This window comes from Medicago truncatula, chromosome 6 (assembly GCF_003473485.1).
Source record: "Medicago truncatula cultivar Jemalong A17 chromosome 6, MtrunA17r5.0-ANR, whole genome shotgun sequence".
Taxonomy (NCBI): Eukaryota; Viridiplantae; Streptophyta; class Magnoliopsida; order Fabales; family Fabaceae; genus Medicago; species Medicago truncatula.
In genome coordinates, this window is record NC_053047.1 from 4,331,116 (window position 1) to 4,348,440 (window position 17,325).

Consider the following 17,325-nt stretch of genomic DNA (forward strand, 5'->3'; position numbering starts at 1 on the left):
GAAAGTGTCAGTAGATTATGGAGATGGTTATAAGATTTTTAGCAATACTTTATGAATCAGGTTGAGGTTATGTAAAAATTACGTTTTAAATAAAGGTCTGCGACAGCAATATGAGTCACGGCATCATAGTTTTTGGGATCTATGCGACCACAGTTGAGACTGCGTTTCACCATGAATATAGTCTCTTATCATGGTTTCAAAGATAAAAAGAACCTTGTACAATTTTTTCCTTACCTTTTTTCTAACTAAATAGTGATTAAAGAATTAAAATCTTTCTTCAAATCGATAATAACAGTAACAATCTTTGGCGAAACATTTCAAAGCATATACCAATGTATTTCACTAGTTTTAAAGAGTTTGTTCTCAATCGATGTATTTCACAAATTTGAATATATCAATGTCATTATTTTAGTCACAAAAGAAAATGGTTGGATTTCATCACAAATCTTGCATTTGATTGCATTTTCACCATCGATTGAAATTCCATACTCCCACAAATATTCAGCATTTTCATTGGAAATTTCAACGCAAGAATCAACACTAGCATTTTCAGAGATTGAACGGTTAGAGGTAGCACTAGCAGAAGAAAATGGTTTTGAACCCATTTTTAGGGTTTGAAACAGAAAGAGAAGAAGAATCAAGAAACCGAATGAAATGAAGCTGAACGAGCGATTGTAGAAGAAGATGAAGGAATGAAGTGGGAAACTTGCGCGGGAAAAAGTAGCGCGTTACTTTCACTTTCTTTAAACCGTTTTTATTTTAACATCTAATTTCATAATATTTTGGTAATTCAGAGTTCGGCGAATCGGACTCTTGACTACGGGTAGACATGGTTTGATTTAGGAAGGAAAACTAAATTGAACCGTTTTTAAATGCATAATAACGGAATTGGTATTTTTAATCGAAACAAATTGTTAGCATAACTAATTTTTTTAAAATTAAAATTACTATTCTTAGCCAAATTAATTTTTGAACCGAATTCTTATTATTAGTACCGTTGAAAATATATAAAATAAACAAAATAGAATATTACAACTTTTTAAAAAACAAAATCGATATGAACCGAACCACATTGATAAATCATGAATTTAATCAATATGTTTCCGTTTCAGAATTGTTAGTGATGGTTTGATTCCACTTTTTTTTTTGCTCATCCCTGCTCTTGACAATCAAATTCGCATTCTAAACATTTGTTTTTTATATAGGTAATTAACCACTTGAATTCAATAACTTTGTAAATTTAAGGTGAATGTAGCGGTAACCTTAAAATTATAAATTTGATTTGATATGTATTCATCATTCAATTATTAAAAATCGTGTCATATTTTCGAGTTTAAAAAGAAAAAGGCATGGCATATATATTTTTGTCATATCGTGTCATATATTTGTGTTAATTTACGTAGAAATAAAATCAAATTTTAAATGAATTTTTGTCATAAAGATGGTACCCAACTAAATTTTAGATATCTAAGAATTTACCTTATTTTAGCCCAAACCCTAGTTGTCACCCTTTCTTCTTCTTCTTCTTCTTCTTCTTCTTCTCGTCAAAAATCACCCCTCTGAGTTGTTTTACCTTCTATCCTAATAGAACAAGTGATTTCACATATTTTCTTTTTTCTTTCGTTTGTTTTTGTGATTTCATGGTCTCTGCACGATTCTGTTTGTTTTGATTTCTCGTCTTTGTGCAGTGTGTTTTTTATTTCCCATCTTAGTGCGGTGTTTATTTGACTCAGGTTGAAAGATTAACTTTGATCAAGTGCAGATCTGATCACTGACAATGACTTTGGCGTCGTCAACGTTGCAGATCCGGAGACATGAGTATTCATGAGACTTGAATATAGTCATATTAGTCATATTTGTAGGCATAGATACTTTGCCGTTTTATGCTATTAACATGGATGTTGAGAGTTTGTTCACAGATTCATCCGTTTTGTTTTTAGCAAATTTGGATTTGTATTGTATCAATGTACTCTATCAATTTGAATGAATGAATATCGCTCATTTTTGTCAAAAAAAAAAAAGAATTCACCTTATTTTAATTCCTTTTTCCATATATAATGTATATAGTGTGTCCGATATTCTTGTAATTTTCATTGTGTTTTCTTCTCAAATATACTAAATATATAGTTTAAATAAAAAATTAGCAACATTTTTAGGGAAACAATGATCATGTTGATAGAAAAGTGTTATATACTATCGGCGTGGAATGGTTAGATTACTACAACATGTGGAACCAATGTTTTAATCTCAACTGAGAAAAATAGTTCCAATGGAGGAAACCATACAATGTTAAGATTTAAGTCTTTTTATGTTTCGTCCACTTAAGGTAGATATAATTAACTAGATTTAATATGATTTCTAAACACTAACATAATAAAAAAAAATCAAGTGTGAATTGTTAGGACAAAACATATTGATGTGAAGTTTGCTTGCATTTGAACAAATATTACTTGAAAAAGTGGGTACTTATAGGAATATATCAGGCATGTTAATCAAGTTGGTCACAACTATTGCTTCAACTTGTTACATGTATCTCAATGCTAAGCATGACTTGTATCTCTAATCTTTTATGATCTAGAAGACATTCCATTATATTCAAAGGGAATTGATATTCTCTGATAAATTGAGAGACACTCGAGCATGGCATTTCAGAGCGAGTAGAGTTGAAAGCGCAACGTAAAAATGGAGCAAAACAAGTCCCCTCTATTGTCAATGGTGTTGGCACAATTGGCCGACGCTTCCGCAGTATAGTACAGTCCAGGGGTAAACTAGTAAACTTGACCATGGTATTTAAACAAAACTTTGTACTCTGTAAACTTAATTTCAATTTCATAATAGTGCTTGCCAGCAGAGTTTGTGTTCTAAACTAACATATCAAAACTTGTGACAAAATAAATGTCATTTCAAATGCTATTTCCAGGGAAAAAAAGATAATGTAGCTTGTAACAGTACTTTCTTAAGTATGATAATTTGTATTGACTAATAAAAAGTAAAATATAAATAACTATAAATTATATGCAAGCTATACACAGAACCAGAGTTCAAATCTATAATAACAAAACGATCTATTCTCAAAATTCGTGTAAAACTTGGCATGGAAGATTAAAGGAAAGCATTAAAATGTCATAGAATCTGAGGAAAACTTTCCCTGCTGTCTTTAGCAGTAGATTCTGAATCAGCTTCAACCCTCCTAAAAACTAGCTTTTGCTGAGGACGTTGACCATTGGCAAGTACCGTGACTTCTGTGTCGATTAAAATTGTGTCCTCTTCCTTAAATTCTCCTCTAAGAATACCTTTTGCAAGTTCATTTTCCACATTTTGTTGAATCACTCGCTTCACCGGTCTAGCACCATAGCTTGGATCGTACCCTAAACTTCCAAGAAGTTGGATAGCAGGTTCTGTTACTCGGATTTTCATCTTGCGGTCAGCAACTCTCTTTTGCACACGCTCCAACTGTAGTAATGAACATAAATAGTGAGTCTTGGGATTTAAAATCGCATGAAAACAGTTTGCAGCAAATCTTGAAATCACAAAGATCAAAACAGTCCCCAAAATATAGTTTTTCCATTTTAGTCCTAGTATTATACTATTTTTTTTTTCTTCGATTTAGTTACTATAATATACTTTTTTTCAGTTCCGTTTGAGTCCCTATCATGCAAAGACTAATTGAACATAAATCAAATATTAAAAGGACTAAAAGCAAAGAAAATAAGTATACTATAGGAACCCAACACAACGAGGACTAAAATGAAATATATATTGGAATGTATCAATTAGTGAGGTAAAAATTACCTGTAATCTGACAATGCTACTTATTTGGTCACGGTCAAGAGGCCGGAAAACAATATATTCATCGACTCTATTCATGAACTCAGGGCGAAAAATGGATCTTGCAGCATCCATTACACGCTGTTTCATGGTTTCATATGCCGAATCTTTTGGTACAGAGTCATCATCCATGTTGAGAATGTACTGTGATCCCACATTTGAGGTCATGATGATGACAGTGTTAGTAAAACTTACTGTGCGGCCTTGTGAATCGGTTACTCTGCCATCATCCAAAATTTGAAGGAATACATTGAAAACATCCGAGTGTGCCTTCTCAATCTCATCGAACAAAATAACTGCATAAGGTCTTCGACGAACTGTTTCCGTTAGTTGCCCTCCCTCTTCGTATCCAACGTATCCAGGAGGAGCACCAATCAATCTTGAAACCGTATGCTTTTCCATGTACTCACTCATATCAATCCGAACAAGTGCTTCTTCTGTATTGAACATGTAGGAAGCGAGGGCCTTGGCTAGCTCGGTCTTACCTACACCTGTGGGGCCCATGAACATGAAGCTAGCAATTGGACGATGAGGATCTGATAGACCTGCTCTTGAACGTTGGATCGCCTCGGCAACTGCCTTGACAGCAGGATCTTGACCTACAACACGCTTATGTAGTTCGTCTTCTAAATATAATAGTTTCTCTCTCTCTGATTGTTGAAGTTTAGAAATCGGGATACCAGTCCACTTGCTCACAATTTCACCAATATCATTCCCAGTTACTTCCTCTCTCAACATAGACTTACCAGAGCTCATATATTCATGTAACTCCTTCTCTGCACCCTCGAGTTGTCGTTGCAAAGAATTTAAACTGCCGTACTTTAATTCAGCAGCACGATTTAGATCATACTCTCGCTCGGCTTGTTGGATCTCAAGGTTTACTCTGTCTATCTGTAAATATAGATACAGAAATGATCAGAATAGGATTTTTCATGTTTTAATAATGAAAAATCATGGTTGCTGTAGAATTGAGGAATAATTTCTTGAATATCATTTCAAAAATAACGAGAGTACAATCACTAAACTATTAAAATAGGATATATTATACCTAATGGGCCTGATTACTAGGATGAATACAATTTGTACTATTAAATATATGATCGTATTTACAACACTCCCCCTCGAACTAGAAATGATGATCCATTCCTAGCTTGCACTAAGTTGGCTGAATGAAGGCACAGTAAAACCAGGAGCTCTGATAGAATGTAGAATTGGAGAAATTTTCTAAATATAATTTCAAAAGTAATGAAAGTACAGTCGCTAAACTGTTTAAGGATAGACTACAGTATACATAATGGGCCTGATTAAAGGATTGAATACAATGTGCTAATAATTGCAAAATATGCAATCATATTTACAACAGTAATATATATTAGTGAGTTGCTAATGCCAATGTGAAATTACTAAATCAACATGTAGAAGGGCACTAGCTCAATGTGACGAAACGTGCAAAAAGCTGCAACATAACTATCCTTTAAAAGTTCAGCTATTTGGATAAAAAATAAGAGAACTTTTGGCAAAAGTAATAGAAATAGGATGACACACCTCTTCTTTGATTGACTGAAGACGAGTCATTACAGACTTTTCATGTTCCCATTGCTCGGTAAGCTCGCCCTGTTTCTCTTTTAGGAGAGAGAGCTCTGTCTCAAGACGGTTTAACCTATCTTTAGAAGCCTTGTCTGTATCATTCATGAGAGATAGTCTTTCCATCTCTAGTTTCAAAACTGACCTATTAATCTCATCAAGTGCAGTGGGCTTAGAAGTGATTTCCATTTTCAGTTTAGCGGCTGCTTCGTCAACCAGATCAATAGCTGCATTTATAAACATCATTTTCAGGCTTAGAAGTTAGCCAGCCCTTTATGAGCAATATGGATACTTAAATCAGTCAGAAAATGTGCTAACCCGAAACCCAGACCTCATTCTCATTAAACATGTTATGTATCCTAATAATATCATCGTAATTATTTACTAGAAAAACATAAATGCTAATGAAATTTCCCAATCTTTGTTCAATAAATTCACCCTCCAAAAGTTTTTATTTTCAACGAGTAATTACTACCTTTGTCTGGTAAAAACCTCCCACTTATGTATCGATCTGAGAGAATTGCAGCATCCACAAGTGCAGTGTCAGAAATACGAACTCCGTGATGCAACTCGTATCTTTCCCGCAGCCCCCTTAGTATTGAAATGGTATTTTCCACTGAAGGTTGATCTACGTAAACTTGCTGAAAACGGCGTTCTAGAGCAGGATCCTTCTCAATATATTTCCTATACTCGTCTAATGTTGTTGCACCAATGCATCGCAGTTCCCCTCGACCAAGCATAGGCTTTAAGAGATTACCAGCATCCATAGCACCATTTGTAGCACCTAGCATATGATAGATTATAGTTGCAATCAAACTCACCATCCACATGTTAATTTTAAATTACCATTCACGGCCATAATCTACAAACAGGTGCAATGTTTAAGGAAAAATACATGAATTAAAATGTATCATCCAAGATCTGGACATTTATTGACCTCAAGGGTTATCATTTACTAATTGTAACCAATTGTGTTGTAAAACTCGAGAGTCAGCACCTCATGGAATCTCCATAGACTCAACTACTAAATATGTAAAGTTTACTTAATTACTCCATATACTGCATAAAAATCTATCATATTCCTAACCAATAATTCATTACTACGTGCATGGAAATACTTAACACTCTAATAAATATTCTCCAAGCGATGAAACCCTCACAAATCAAAATTTATGGACAAACTCACAACTCCAAGATAGGTACTCAACTCAGCCACAAAAAGAGCATTAAAGAGTGAAGATTGATAGGGACTAGGTATCCCTCATTGGAGCAGGATTCAGCTCGGAAGAGATAGGCTTCAGCTCATCCAAGTTGGATTCACTCACATTGTTAGCCTAATGAGCTCATTGCAAAAAATAAAATAAAATGGTTTGTTTGAGCTTTCTAGTCCATGACCTTGTTTGTGATCGGAGCCATGGGGTTAAGAGAAATTGAGAACCAATACCTAGACTCTTCAAACAATTTTTATGATACCAATATACAATCAATTGTCTAAAAGTAGAGAACTTTGAAGCTCATTACCTGCCCCAACAACTGTATGGATCTCATCAATGAAAAGTATAGTCTGACCATCAGATTCTGTAACTTCTCTGAGAACAGCTTTCAGCCTGTCCTCAAATTCTCCCCGATATTTTGCTCCAGCAATAAGTGCACCCATATCAAGAGATATAAGCTGAAAAAACAAAGTATCGGATCAATTTTACCTTCAAAAAGGAGAATAAAACAAGACAAATATTACATTCTTATAAATATGGAATTAAGAGTAGAATTTGTAGAGGGGGTATACTATACAAATAAAGTTTAACATGGGGGAAATGAGATAAAAACTTAAAAAGCCGGTTGGTTATTGTCAATATTATTGTCTCTTTTTCTTCTATTCACAGTGTTATTATTCAAGAATATTAGAATAGCCTAATTGGATAAAGCATATACCCTTCGATTCATCAAAGCTTGAGGGACATCTCCTTGAACAATTCTCTGAGCAAGTCTGTATGAAAGGAAGAGTTAGGTCGATGTGCAGCAGAACATAATAATTAAAAAAATTAACAAAAGCATCCCTGTAAGACCCGAGCAAGTATCTAACCTGCTCATGCTAAAACAAAATTATGGAAAAAACGGAATTTTGGTAAAAATAAAATATTCCAATGTTAATAATCTCCATGCCAATTATTGAGAAGGCTTTCAAATTGTGAAACGTCTCGCATCACTTTTGACATGATGCGGCAATAATATTTGGTAAAAAGAAATAATGATAACAGCATAATAAGTTTCATTCAAAGAATATTTTAACAATAAAAATGTTAATTGTTCAAAAAAACAATAAAAATGTTAAACAAAAATACAAACAGACAACATTTAGGAGGGAAGAAGACCTAAGAACTTACCCTTCAGAAATTGCAGTCTTTCCGACACCAGGCTCACCAATTAGCACAGGATTGTTCTTTGTTCTCCTGGAGAGAATTTGAATGCACCTTCGTATTTCATCATCTCTTCCTATAACAGGATCTAATTTTCCTGCTTTGGCCATTGCTGTCAAATCTTTTCCGTATTTTTCCAAGGCTTCGTATTTTCCTTCAGGATCTATAACAAATTTAAGTTGAGCTTAGTACTACAAAATATTTAGAATAAAGTACAGCTTCTAATACAGCCAATTCAAAATCAAACGCATAAATTTACCTTTAAGTTTAACAACATAAGATTTTTCAAATTTAAATTTAAAAACATACAACATAGATATTGAAACTAAAATTTAAAAAGTTCAGATAGTATGTATATTATAAAACTGAAACAAACAAATTAAATTACAGCGAATATTATACAATAAAACATATATCAAAAGAAACATGACAGAAAACGGACAGACGGACATGTTACGTCTTTCCACTAGTAACTATAAAAAGAAGACAGATAGTAAATTACCTTGATCAATAACTGATTGGCGTCCCCTTACGGACTCTATAGCAGTTTTTAGAGCTTGTTGAGATATTTGAAAATCTCTAAACAATATCTTCCCAAATCGCCGATCTTGGGCAAAACCAAGAACCAAGTGCTCAACTGATACAAATGAATCCCCATATTCTTTCTTGAATTCCCTGGCTCTCTGAATCAATGCCTCCAAATCACGCCCTAACATTGAACCGGCCGATTCCCCTAGAACCTAACACAATTGAATAAGAATTATAATCAGGTTTGTGAGCTACAGACATGGACAGTAAGTCTACTCAATCAGTTAACAAAATAGAATGTCAAATTTTATAAGTGTATTCCTTCATAACCACATTATGTGATGAACCTAACACAATTGATATTACTTCCCTTCCAAGCTTCTGTTGTCAGGCTTTAATTTTACTATTTCCTCCAACTTCACTTCTATCATCAAATTATAAACTTAATACAGTTCCTATTTAGATATGAACTTTTAAGAAAAAACATGCCAATAAAAGAAGTTGAAAAAGAATATGGGTATAACCAAGAAAATACTACATAAAGATAGCACCAAAGCATATTTGACTTGGTAGATCACCTTGGGTTGGCGCTGAATGTGCTTGTCGGTAGCCTCCAGAAGCCGGGTGTTATCGACCCCAACCTTGGTAAAGATCCGGCGAGCAAGCCCATTCTTTTGCTCTAATAAAGCTTTCATCAAGTGCTCTGTCTCCACAATCTGATGCTTGTTCTCCTTTGCCACTTCTGGTGATGACACAATTGCTTGCCACGCCATTTCTGTGAATTCTTGCTGTGAAACCTGTCATTGCATCAAAACCAAATATAAACCACTATACATTGAAGATCCAACCCAACCAGACACAATTGACCCAAATTACAAACAACTCTGATTTGCGCAATTACAAATGAGCTTGAATGTTTGCTTCCTCATATTGTGACACGTTTTGGAATTACTAACAAAAACATGTGCAATAATCAAGAGACTTACTACTGTATTCGTAGTATTAAAGTTATAACATAAAAGCTAAGATAATGGAAATGAAATATTTAATTCATCAATCTGGAGTGATAAAGAGAGATGTTTTTACAGTCAACACACCTCAACTAACTAGCTACAAGTAATGGTGAAATAACAGAAAACCAGAAAAATAACTATGTTTGAACTCTAAAGCAGTCTACATTCTGTAAAAGAATTTGTGTAATAGTGGACTAAGAAGCATCGACATAGCACAGGACACATATATGAAATGATCCATATATAAGGACTTGTGAATACATTACTTCTATAGTCAAAAAGAAAAATATGGTTAAATTGTTTTAATATAAACTGTAAGCCATCTGCATATCAGTTTCATAAGCTATTTTAGAGAGTTATTGAAATGAGGTAGAAACAACTTATAGATATGGCATAAGCTACGTTCACACACTCTCTTAAGTGATTTCCTGAGTAGATAAGCTAAAATAAGTTATTCATAAATAAATCCAAACTAATCCTTTATATCACAAGATAAACCCATACTAGCTCTTCCAAACACTCCATAATTGATATTATGAGATAACACAACATTAAAATATGTCTAACACAGATTGCTGGAAAATCACACTTTGTTCAAATTCCGCTACACTACAATACTATAGCGTTGCTATAACTGTTATTTGACAACACTTCATACTAAAACGCAATACACGATTTGTTAGAATTCCGCTAAGCTATAACAACACTACTATTTCCAAGTGTCTATTATCAATGCTTTCTCGATAAGTGGATTATTTTGAATGCACAAGTGTTATGATATCCAAAACTCCTAATATACAAATATATGTCCAACACATTGGAAAAAATAGTAGTTTGTTCAAATTTCGCTACACTGCACTGCTATAGTACTCCTATAACCACTATTTGACAACACTTTATACTAAATTGCATAGCAATTCGTTAAAATTCTGCTATGCTATAACACCGCTATATGACAACATTTCACAAAATTACAACAAGACTACTATTTCTAGGTGGAATTATGCTAGCAACACACTCTCTACCACACTTTTCTCAATAAACTCTCTAATTAGTTAAGAATCAAATATTTCTCTCTAATTGGTCAAAATTCAAACCAGTCTCGCTTAATTTAAGTGGGACCTACATTTGAAATAAGCAATTAGAAAGTGTGTTGAGGAGAGTCTCCTATCTAAAGAGTGTGTTTATATCACTCTTCTTTCAAAGTATCTAATGTCAATGGTTTCTTAATAAAGAATTACATTATGAAAGCACAGGTGAATTATTTTACACTGTCATCCAACAGAAACCATGTATTCTATCATCCAATAGCAGCCATTGGCAGTGTAAAATAATTGTACACTATCATGTCCTATGCACTATAATATCCTAATGAGAAAATAGGCTACTCATTGACAGTGAAAAATAAGTGTACACTATCATCCAATAAATACCATGTACTCCGTCATTTAATAGCAACCATGTTCACTACACCCTACTTAAACAGTATGACTCGAGAAAGAAATAATTGATTCATATTGGATGACAGTGTAAAATCATTTTACACCAACAGAGCATATCCATTAAACTATCATAATTCCTATACACAAGTTTTTACCTTTCCACTTGAATCTGTACACCGAACAATAAACTGCTTAGAATTTCTTCTCCTTCTCGAAAACCCATTTGAAAAAGCTTCTCTTTTCTTCAATGGAATCGAATTCAAGGAAGTGGGTTTCAATTGAGAGGTACAAGAAGCTTGAAACGGACCCAATTGAGCATTGTTTCCGTTCCGGAAAATTGGAACAGAATGATGAAGTATGAGACTTGAAAACGACGTCGTTGAAGCCATCGTCGGAGAATGAAAACTCCGATCAATTATGCGGCGATGAGAGAGTGAACAGTGAAAGTTTATTGAGAGTTTGAAACCATGGTGAAGTGTTTGTTGAAATGTGACCACGTTGTTGGGTTTGTTATGTTCGGTGAAGAACACACTACTTACCTTAAACTAGGTTCATACACGTGGCTTTTTTTAAATGGATATATTTTTGTTTTTAAATTTGAGATTCATAATTTTTTCAAAAATTGTTATGATAGATTCTTTATTTAAAAATTGTCAAATATAATATCGCACGATAAAGAAATGTGATTGAATGTTTGTGTAAAATGATGTTATATGAAAGATGCATGTTTAGTAGTCTTTGTTTACATGTAAATATAATTATTTTGTTAACTAAAATCGGTATATATGCGAGATTTAAGGATGGACGAATTTCTCTTAGTCAATGACAGATTAGGCGAGTGATATTACAATCAAAAAAGTGTTATACAGTTTTTTTCTCAACTTAAGGTCTTGAAGACATCCGGCTTAGGGTGTGTTTGGGCTACCTTTTTATTAACTTATCTTCTTAAATTAATAGTTGCGCCAAACAATTTATCTAAAAATATTAAGGAGCTTATTTCTAATCGATAATAGAAGTATACAACGAGGCATTTAGGTTGTGCCCTGTGTTGTAGCGCCACTAGTTGAATAAAGTGGTAAGCACAGAGGCATGTTTTAAGGTAGGTAGGACATATTAGACTATATCAATGGATCACATTGTAAGGTAGAAAGTTGATTTTCGAATGTGGGGAGCAGTGTACCCCCTTAACGACGGAAAACTCACATTTTAGTTGGCACACAATCAAACTTAAGATATTTGGGTGTTTTGGCCTTCTCCCTGGAAGTCTTACTAAAGTTATAGCATAAGTCTGGCATTGTGCATCCAAACATCTTCGACCCTTCTGGAGGTCCATTTTAAACCCAGTTTTTTTAGTCAATAAATGGTTCAGTTGGATGTGAAGGCGACTCAATTTTGTATTAATCTCCTGTTTATTGGTCTTCTTCAACTCCTTCTTGATGCACTCCTCTTCGATCAACAATTTTGTTATCCTCATTATAACCTCATGTTGACGACTAAGTATCCTCGTTATGAGTAAGTGTCTTTGAAGTCTTATTTCTTTAACCAGAACTTAGTCAACCAATCAAGCTTATCATAACCAAATTTGAAATTATCTTTATAACCCAGATATTCCCCTGTCATGTCACTTAGCGGGAAGACTTTCCAGTTGTAGACTCCACGCAAAGGAGAAGAAATGTCGGTAGTGTTTTCAAGAGAAGACATCAACAATATTAAGCACCTTATTTCTAAAAATATTAAGCATCTTATTTCTTATCTACAATATAACTGGACAATGAGGCATTTAGCTCGTGCCCCATGTTATATCGATACTAATTGAAGAAAGCGATGAGTACGGAGGCACGTTTTAAGATAGGTAGTTCATATTAGACTATATCAATTGATGAAGTAGCTCCTAACATTGTTGATGTTATCGTTTTTCTTACTATTTTAATTTACCAGATTCAAAGATTTAATCTATACATTTGTTACGCAAAGAATACATATTTCATACCAGAAAAACAAACAAAATGAAAACTTTTCATTAAACAATTACAATCTATAAAAGTTGTTATTTTAGAAAAAGTGATTATTCCAAAGACTACACTGTCTTCATCTCCATCCTCATTCAACATTCACCACCCATCTCTTTCATTTCCACTGACTCGCTCTGTTTTCATCTTCCATCTTTCAACGCAGAATCAAAACGTTCAACGCATATTGCATCGTATGTTACACCTTCAATTTCTTCTATAAGAGGAATCATGTCCTATTACCATCGTTGAAGATGTCAACAAGTTCATTCATTCTTTTCAATATATTTTTTTTGTTATTTATTAGTATTAAACTATGAATTTATGAAATGATTAGTAAAAAATAGCGAATATCTGATAAGATATCTTATCGGGTGAACTTATAGCGGATAGTTGATAGTTTAAAGCATATAAGTTAGCATATTAAATTTGTAGTGGTTGAGTTAGGGGTCCATAACCGCAACTTTTGGAAAGATAGGGGTCCAAAAGTGCAATTAAGCCTATTTTTTTCAATTAAGATAACAAAGGTAAAATTGAGAGAAAAAATGATAAGCTATAGGAGCATCCACAATAGAGACCCTTGCATTTGAGGTCTTAAACGGGTCTCATAAAGACATATCACCTTTTGTTTTTTTTATTTTTAATAAGAGTACCTAACAGCTACTCAACCACTCCAATGGAGATCCTCCATCAAAATGTCTAAATGGGTCCCACCAATAACTATTTACATTTTATAGGGATTATTTTGAAAGACCATTTTTAAAAAAAAGTTTTCCAAATACAGACTATTCTTACAAAGTAGAATATTATGGAGGATAAAAATTACCATTAATATTTTATAGGGACTAAACTTAAAAACTTATGATTTTGTAGGACTAAAAACATATTTATTAAGACCGGATGCTACCATTCCACTTGATTTTTGTACTTCCTTTCTTTGATAAGGTGTATTTAATTTTGAGAACTTACATTGGATTAATCTAGGTGAGAATCTTGTCAAAAAAAATCTAGGTGAGAATGATTTTATGCCTTAACATTTTGGAGATTGAATTTCAAGAAAGTCAAGACATCATAAACCGTTGATAATGTCACCTCATGTGATGCATATCCTGGTACCAATATTCTCAAGTCACACCTTGAACATTTATTTCTTGAACATTGGTTAAAAACATCAAATTCAAATGTTTGGCAACACATGTAGATTAATGATTGTGGCCTCCATCAAATGTTACATATAAATCAAATCAAACACTATTAACAAAGCTTATTCTAATATTTGAATGAAATTCATATTTATGAGAAAAAGTGCAATTAAGTCATATATTTAATAATTATAACAAATATTTTTTATATTTAATTAATCTAATTTCTAAAAATTATTTTTACATAATGACAAAAAAAAAAAAATTGAACAAGCCAAAATGGAATTATATAACCATAAACATATCAATTCCAAAAACACAAGGCGGGCCTAAGAAACCACTGAAAATTTACAAAGTGTAGCAGTGTTGCAACATAAGAACAAAAAGCAGTTAGCCTATGCCCAAACAAGCTAAAGGGCTCGACTACCACCTCTGAGTACCAAAACCAAATGTGGCTTTCTTAGCTTTCAGCCAACCTAAAGACAACATTTTAACCTTATCCAACAACCGGGGAGTAGGAGTTGCATCATTATTAAACAGACGATTGTTTCGTTCATTCCACACAACCCAGGCACAAAGAAGTCATATTAGCTGCAGAAACGAACGTCTAGCTTTACCACCACCTATCATATGAGTAAACTTCACTAAATGATCAAAATGATTGTTTCTTACGTTTGTTTGATTCGTAAGTCTTTCTTCCTATTAGCAAATCAATTAAACAAAATCAATATCCTTAAAATTTTACTTAATGTGACAAAATGAATAACTCCAAAGATTTGCACACAATTAATTTGTCCAATTTTTACTATGTTAGGTTTTCAACCTCTATATATAAATAAGTACAAACATGTCTTAGCCAAAACCACCAGAATTTGTTTTCTTTGCACACAAAAAAAAAATACCTTTGTCAAGCTACTATGGAAAAAACATTGAAAACAATGATGAAGTTGATGTTGTTATTTGTTGCTATTGTAACTATCCTAGTGGAAGTTGTTCATGGTGCAAGAAGACTCGAAGAAGATTATTGTGTGCCATTGATCGAAGCTTGTATAGTAAACCCTAAATGTTGTCCTCCTCCAGGACCTCCACCTCCTTATTAAAATTCTTGCGATGGTCTAATCACTCTAATAAAAGTTCTCTCGTGGAACTGTTTCATTTGCTGGGAAGGTAAAAATACAATCATATATTGTACGTGGATTAGAGTATCTCTTGTAGTCTTTTTAATCAAAAATTGTTTGCTTATAAAATAAAGCATAAAAAATAAAATCTTAGCACTTTTTTATATTTCTAGTACTACAATCAGTTTTAGTTTGAGAATTATGGGAGGATTATTTCTTATGTAATAAATTGAAATTATATGATTTATGATTAATTATTCCTTTTTTGTATGTTACATTTTATATTTTATCTTCTACAATATATTGAAACCAAAATGTGAATCATAGCAGTATCATCTCAATTCAATGTGATACCAAGATCATGATTCAGGTCTCTTCCCTCTTATCCAGAGGTCATAAGTTTAAATTTAACTTTAAGAACGTAGTGTCAAAATTTTTATGAAGAGTTTTATCATTCATTGTAATTGCATCTGATCCATGAATTAAATTTTGCAAATGCACATAGAAAATATCGTAATTAAAAAACAAATTGATCATTGTTTTATGGGTTAATAGTGTTTTTCACCCCTGTAATATATGTCATTTCCGATTTTCGCCCCTATAAAATTTTCGGTTTGATTTGCACCCTCGTAAAATTTTTATTTTCCGGAAAACACCCTTAATAGGCCATTCAAAAACCAAAATTTCTTGAAAAAAAATTCTGAAAATGGCCTATTAGTGGTGTTTTCTGGAAAATAAAAATTTTACGAGGGTGCAAATCAAACCGAAAATTTTATAGGGGCCAAAACTGAAAATGACATATATTGCAGGGGTGAAAAACACTATTAACCCTTGTTTTATATATAGTTATTATTGATTTTGTCACTAACCTAGTAGCTAGAAATTTACTCCTTAAAATAAATAAATGGAGAATCTTGAGGTTTAAACCCCGCCCTTATATATATAATACGATGTCCCTAGCAGCAACTAAGATATAATTAGTTCTTTAATAACCGTAAAAACTATATTTTACCTTAATATAAGAACGATTCAATCCCCGTGAGCTTAGCTCAGTTGGTAGGGATATTGCATATTATATGCAGGGGCTGGGGTTCGAACCACAGACACTCCACAATTTAATTGTGTGAGCTCTGGCCACTAGGCTACTTGACCAAAAAAAAAAAAGAACGATTCCAATCATTTAATTAAAAAAAAATCTATTCTCATCAAGATATTTTATGAGTTAAAATGGTTAATCCATTTCAAAGGACTATTTTGGGATTTTCATATTTCTATCATCATCATCTCACAAGGTTTTTAATGAGATCAACAATTTTAATGATATCATTTTTTTTATTCTATCAAAGATGTCAACATTATTGGGTTTCTTATGAGACTTGTTTAGAGTAATTGTAGCTGTAAGGGGAAACGATTTCATTTCTCATCATATAATTTGTTTCTCTCTTTGGGATATTTTTCGATTTGAGAATGTAACACACCTCTTAAATGGTTATCCATTTTTGGGATAAAATGAAATGTTGACACCCACCCAATTCTAGCAAATTTCAATAAGATAGATGTTGTTCTTTCAAAATAAAGTAGGGTTATTTATGTTTTTAGTCTCTGTAAAATTACAAACTTTTAAGTTTAATCCTTACAAAATTTTTATTCACTTTTAGTTCCTATTTACATTTTATAGGGACTATTTTGGAAAACTATTTTTTGTAAAAAGTTTTCAAAATAGAGACTATTCTTACTGAGCTGATGAGAAGGTGACTGCCGGTGCTTTGAATGCGGCGATTTTAGTGGTGGTGAAATGCGCCAAAATGCTTCTTGGAGCGGATGGGGTGTGTGTACCTGCAGGCACTCCGACACTCAAGTAAGTAGAGATCAGAGAGAGTGAGGGTTTAGAGGAAGAGATAGATTCTACCTTGGGGACTGCATTGAATCCTCTATTTATAGAGGTGGAGGGCTGCAAAGCCGTTACAATGGCACACCTTGCTCTGGCGGTTACAAAATCGTGAGAAGTGTAACCGCTAGGGCGTTTATTGCGGGAACGTGCATAGAGACGTTGTGGTTCGTTTGAACCAGTCTCTTTCGCTCCGTGCACCCCCCTTGCGTGAAAGGGGTGTGTCACAAGTAACTTTGTCAAACGTGGTGTTTTGGGCTTTGAATGATATTGGGCCTAAGTAAATGGGCCAAATGTCCTTTTGGCCGATCGAGAACAAAGTAGAATATTATGGAGGACTAAAATTACCATTGATA

The 17,325-nt window shown here is 33.4% G+C and overlaps 1 protein-coding gene across 1 annotated transcript; it reads right to left on the bottom strand.

The window, feature by feature from the left end:
* Positions 1–2,952: 2,952 nt before the first annotated feature.
* On the bottom strand, positions 2,953–11,333 carry LOC11412992 (chaperone protein ClpB3, chloroplastic). Its single transcript, XM_003618561.4, has 10 exons — positions 10,968–11,333; positions 8,936–9,154; positions 8,332–8,569; positions 7,797–7,992; positions 7,345–7,399; positions 6,934–7,084; positions 5,888–6,196; positions 5,374–5,639; positions 3,793–4,719; positions 2,953–3,453 (listed from the first exon to the last, which is right to left on the bottom strand). The coding sequence occupies exons 1-10, from the start codon at positions 11,199–11,201 to the stop codon at positions 3,124–3,126; spliced, it is 2,925 nt and encodes a 974-aa protein (XP_003618609.1). The 5' UTR covers positions 11,202–11,333; the 3' UTR covers positions 2,953–3,123.
* Between the last annotated feature and the right edge of the window lie 5,992 nt (positions 11,334–17,325).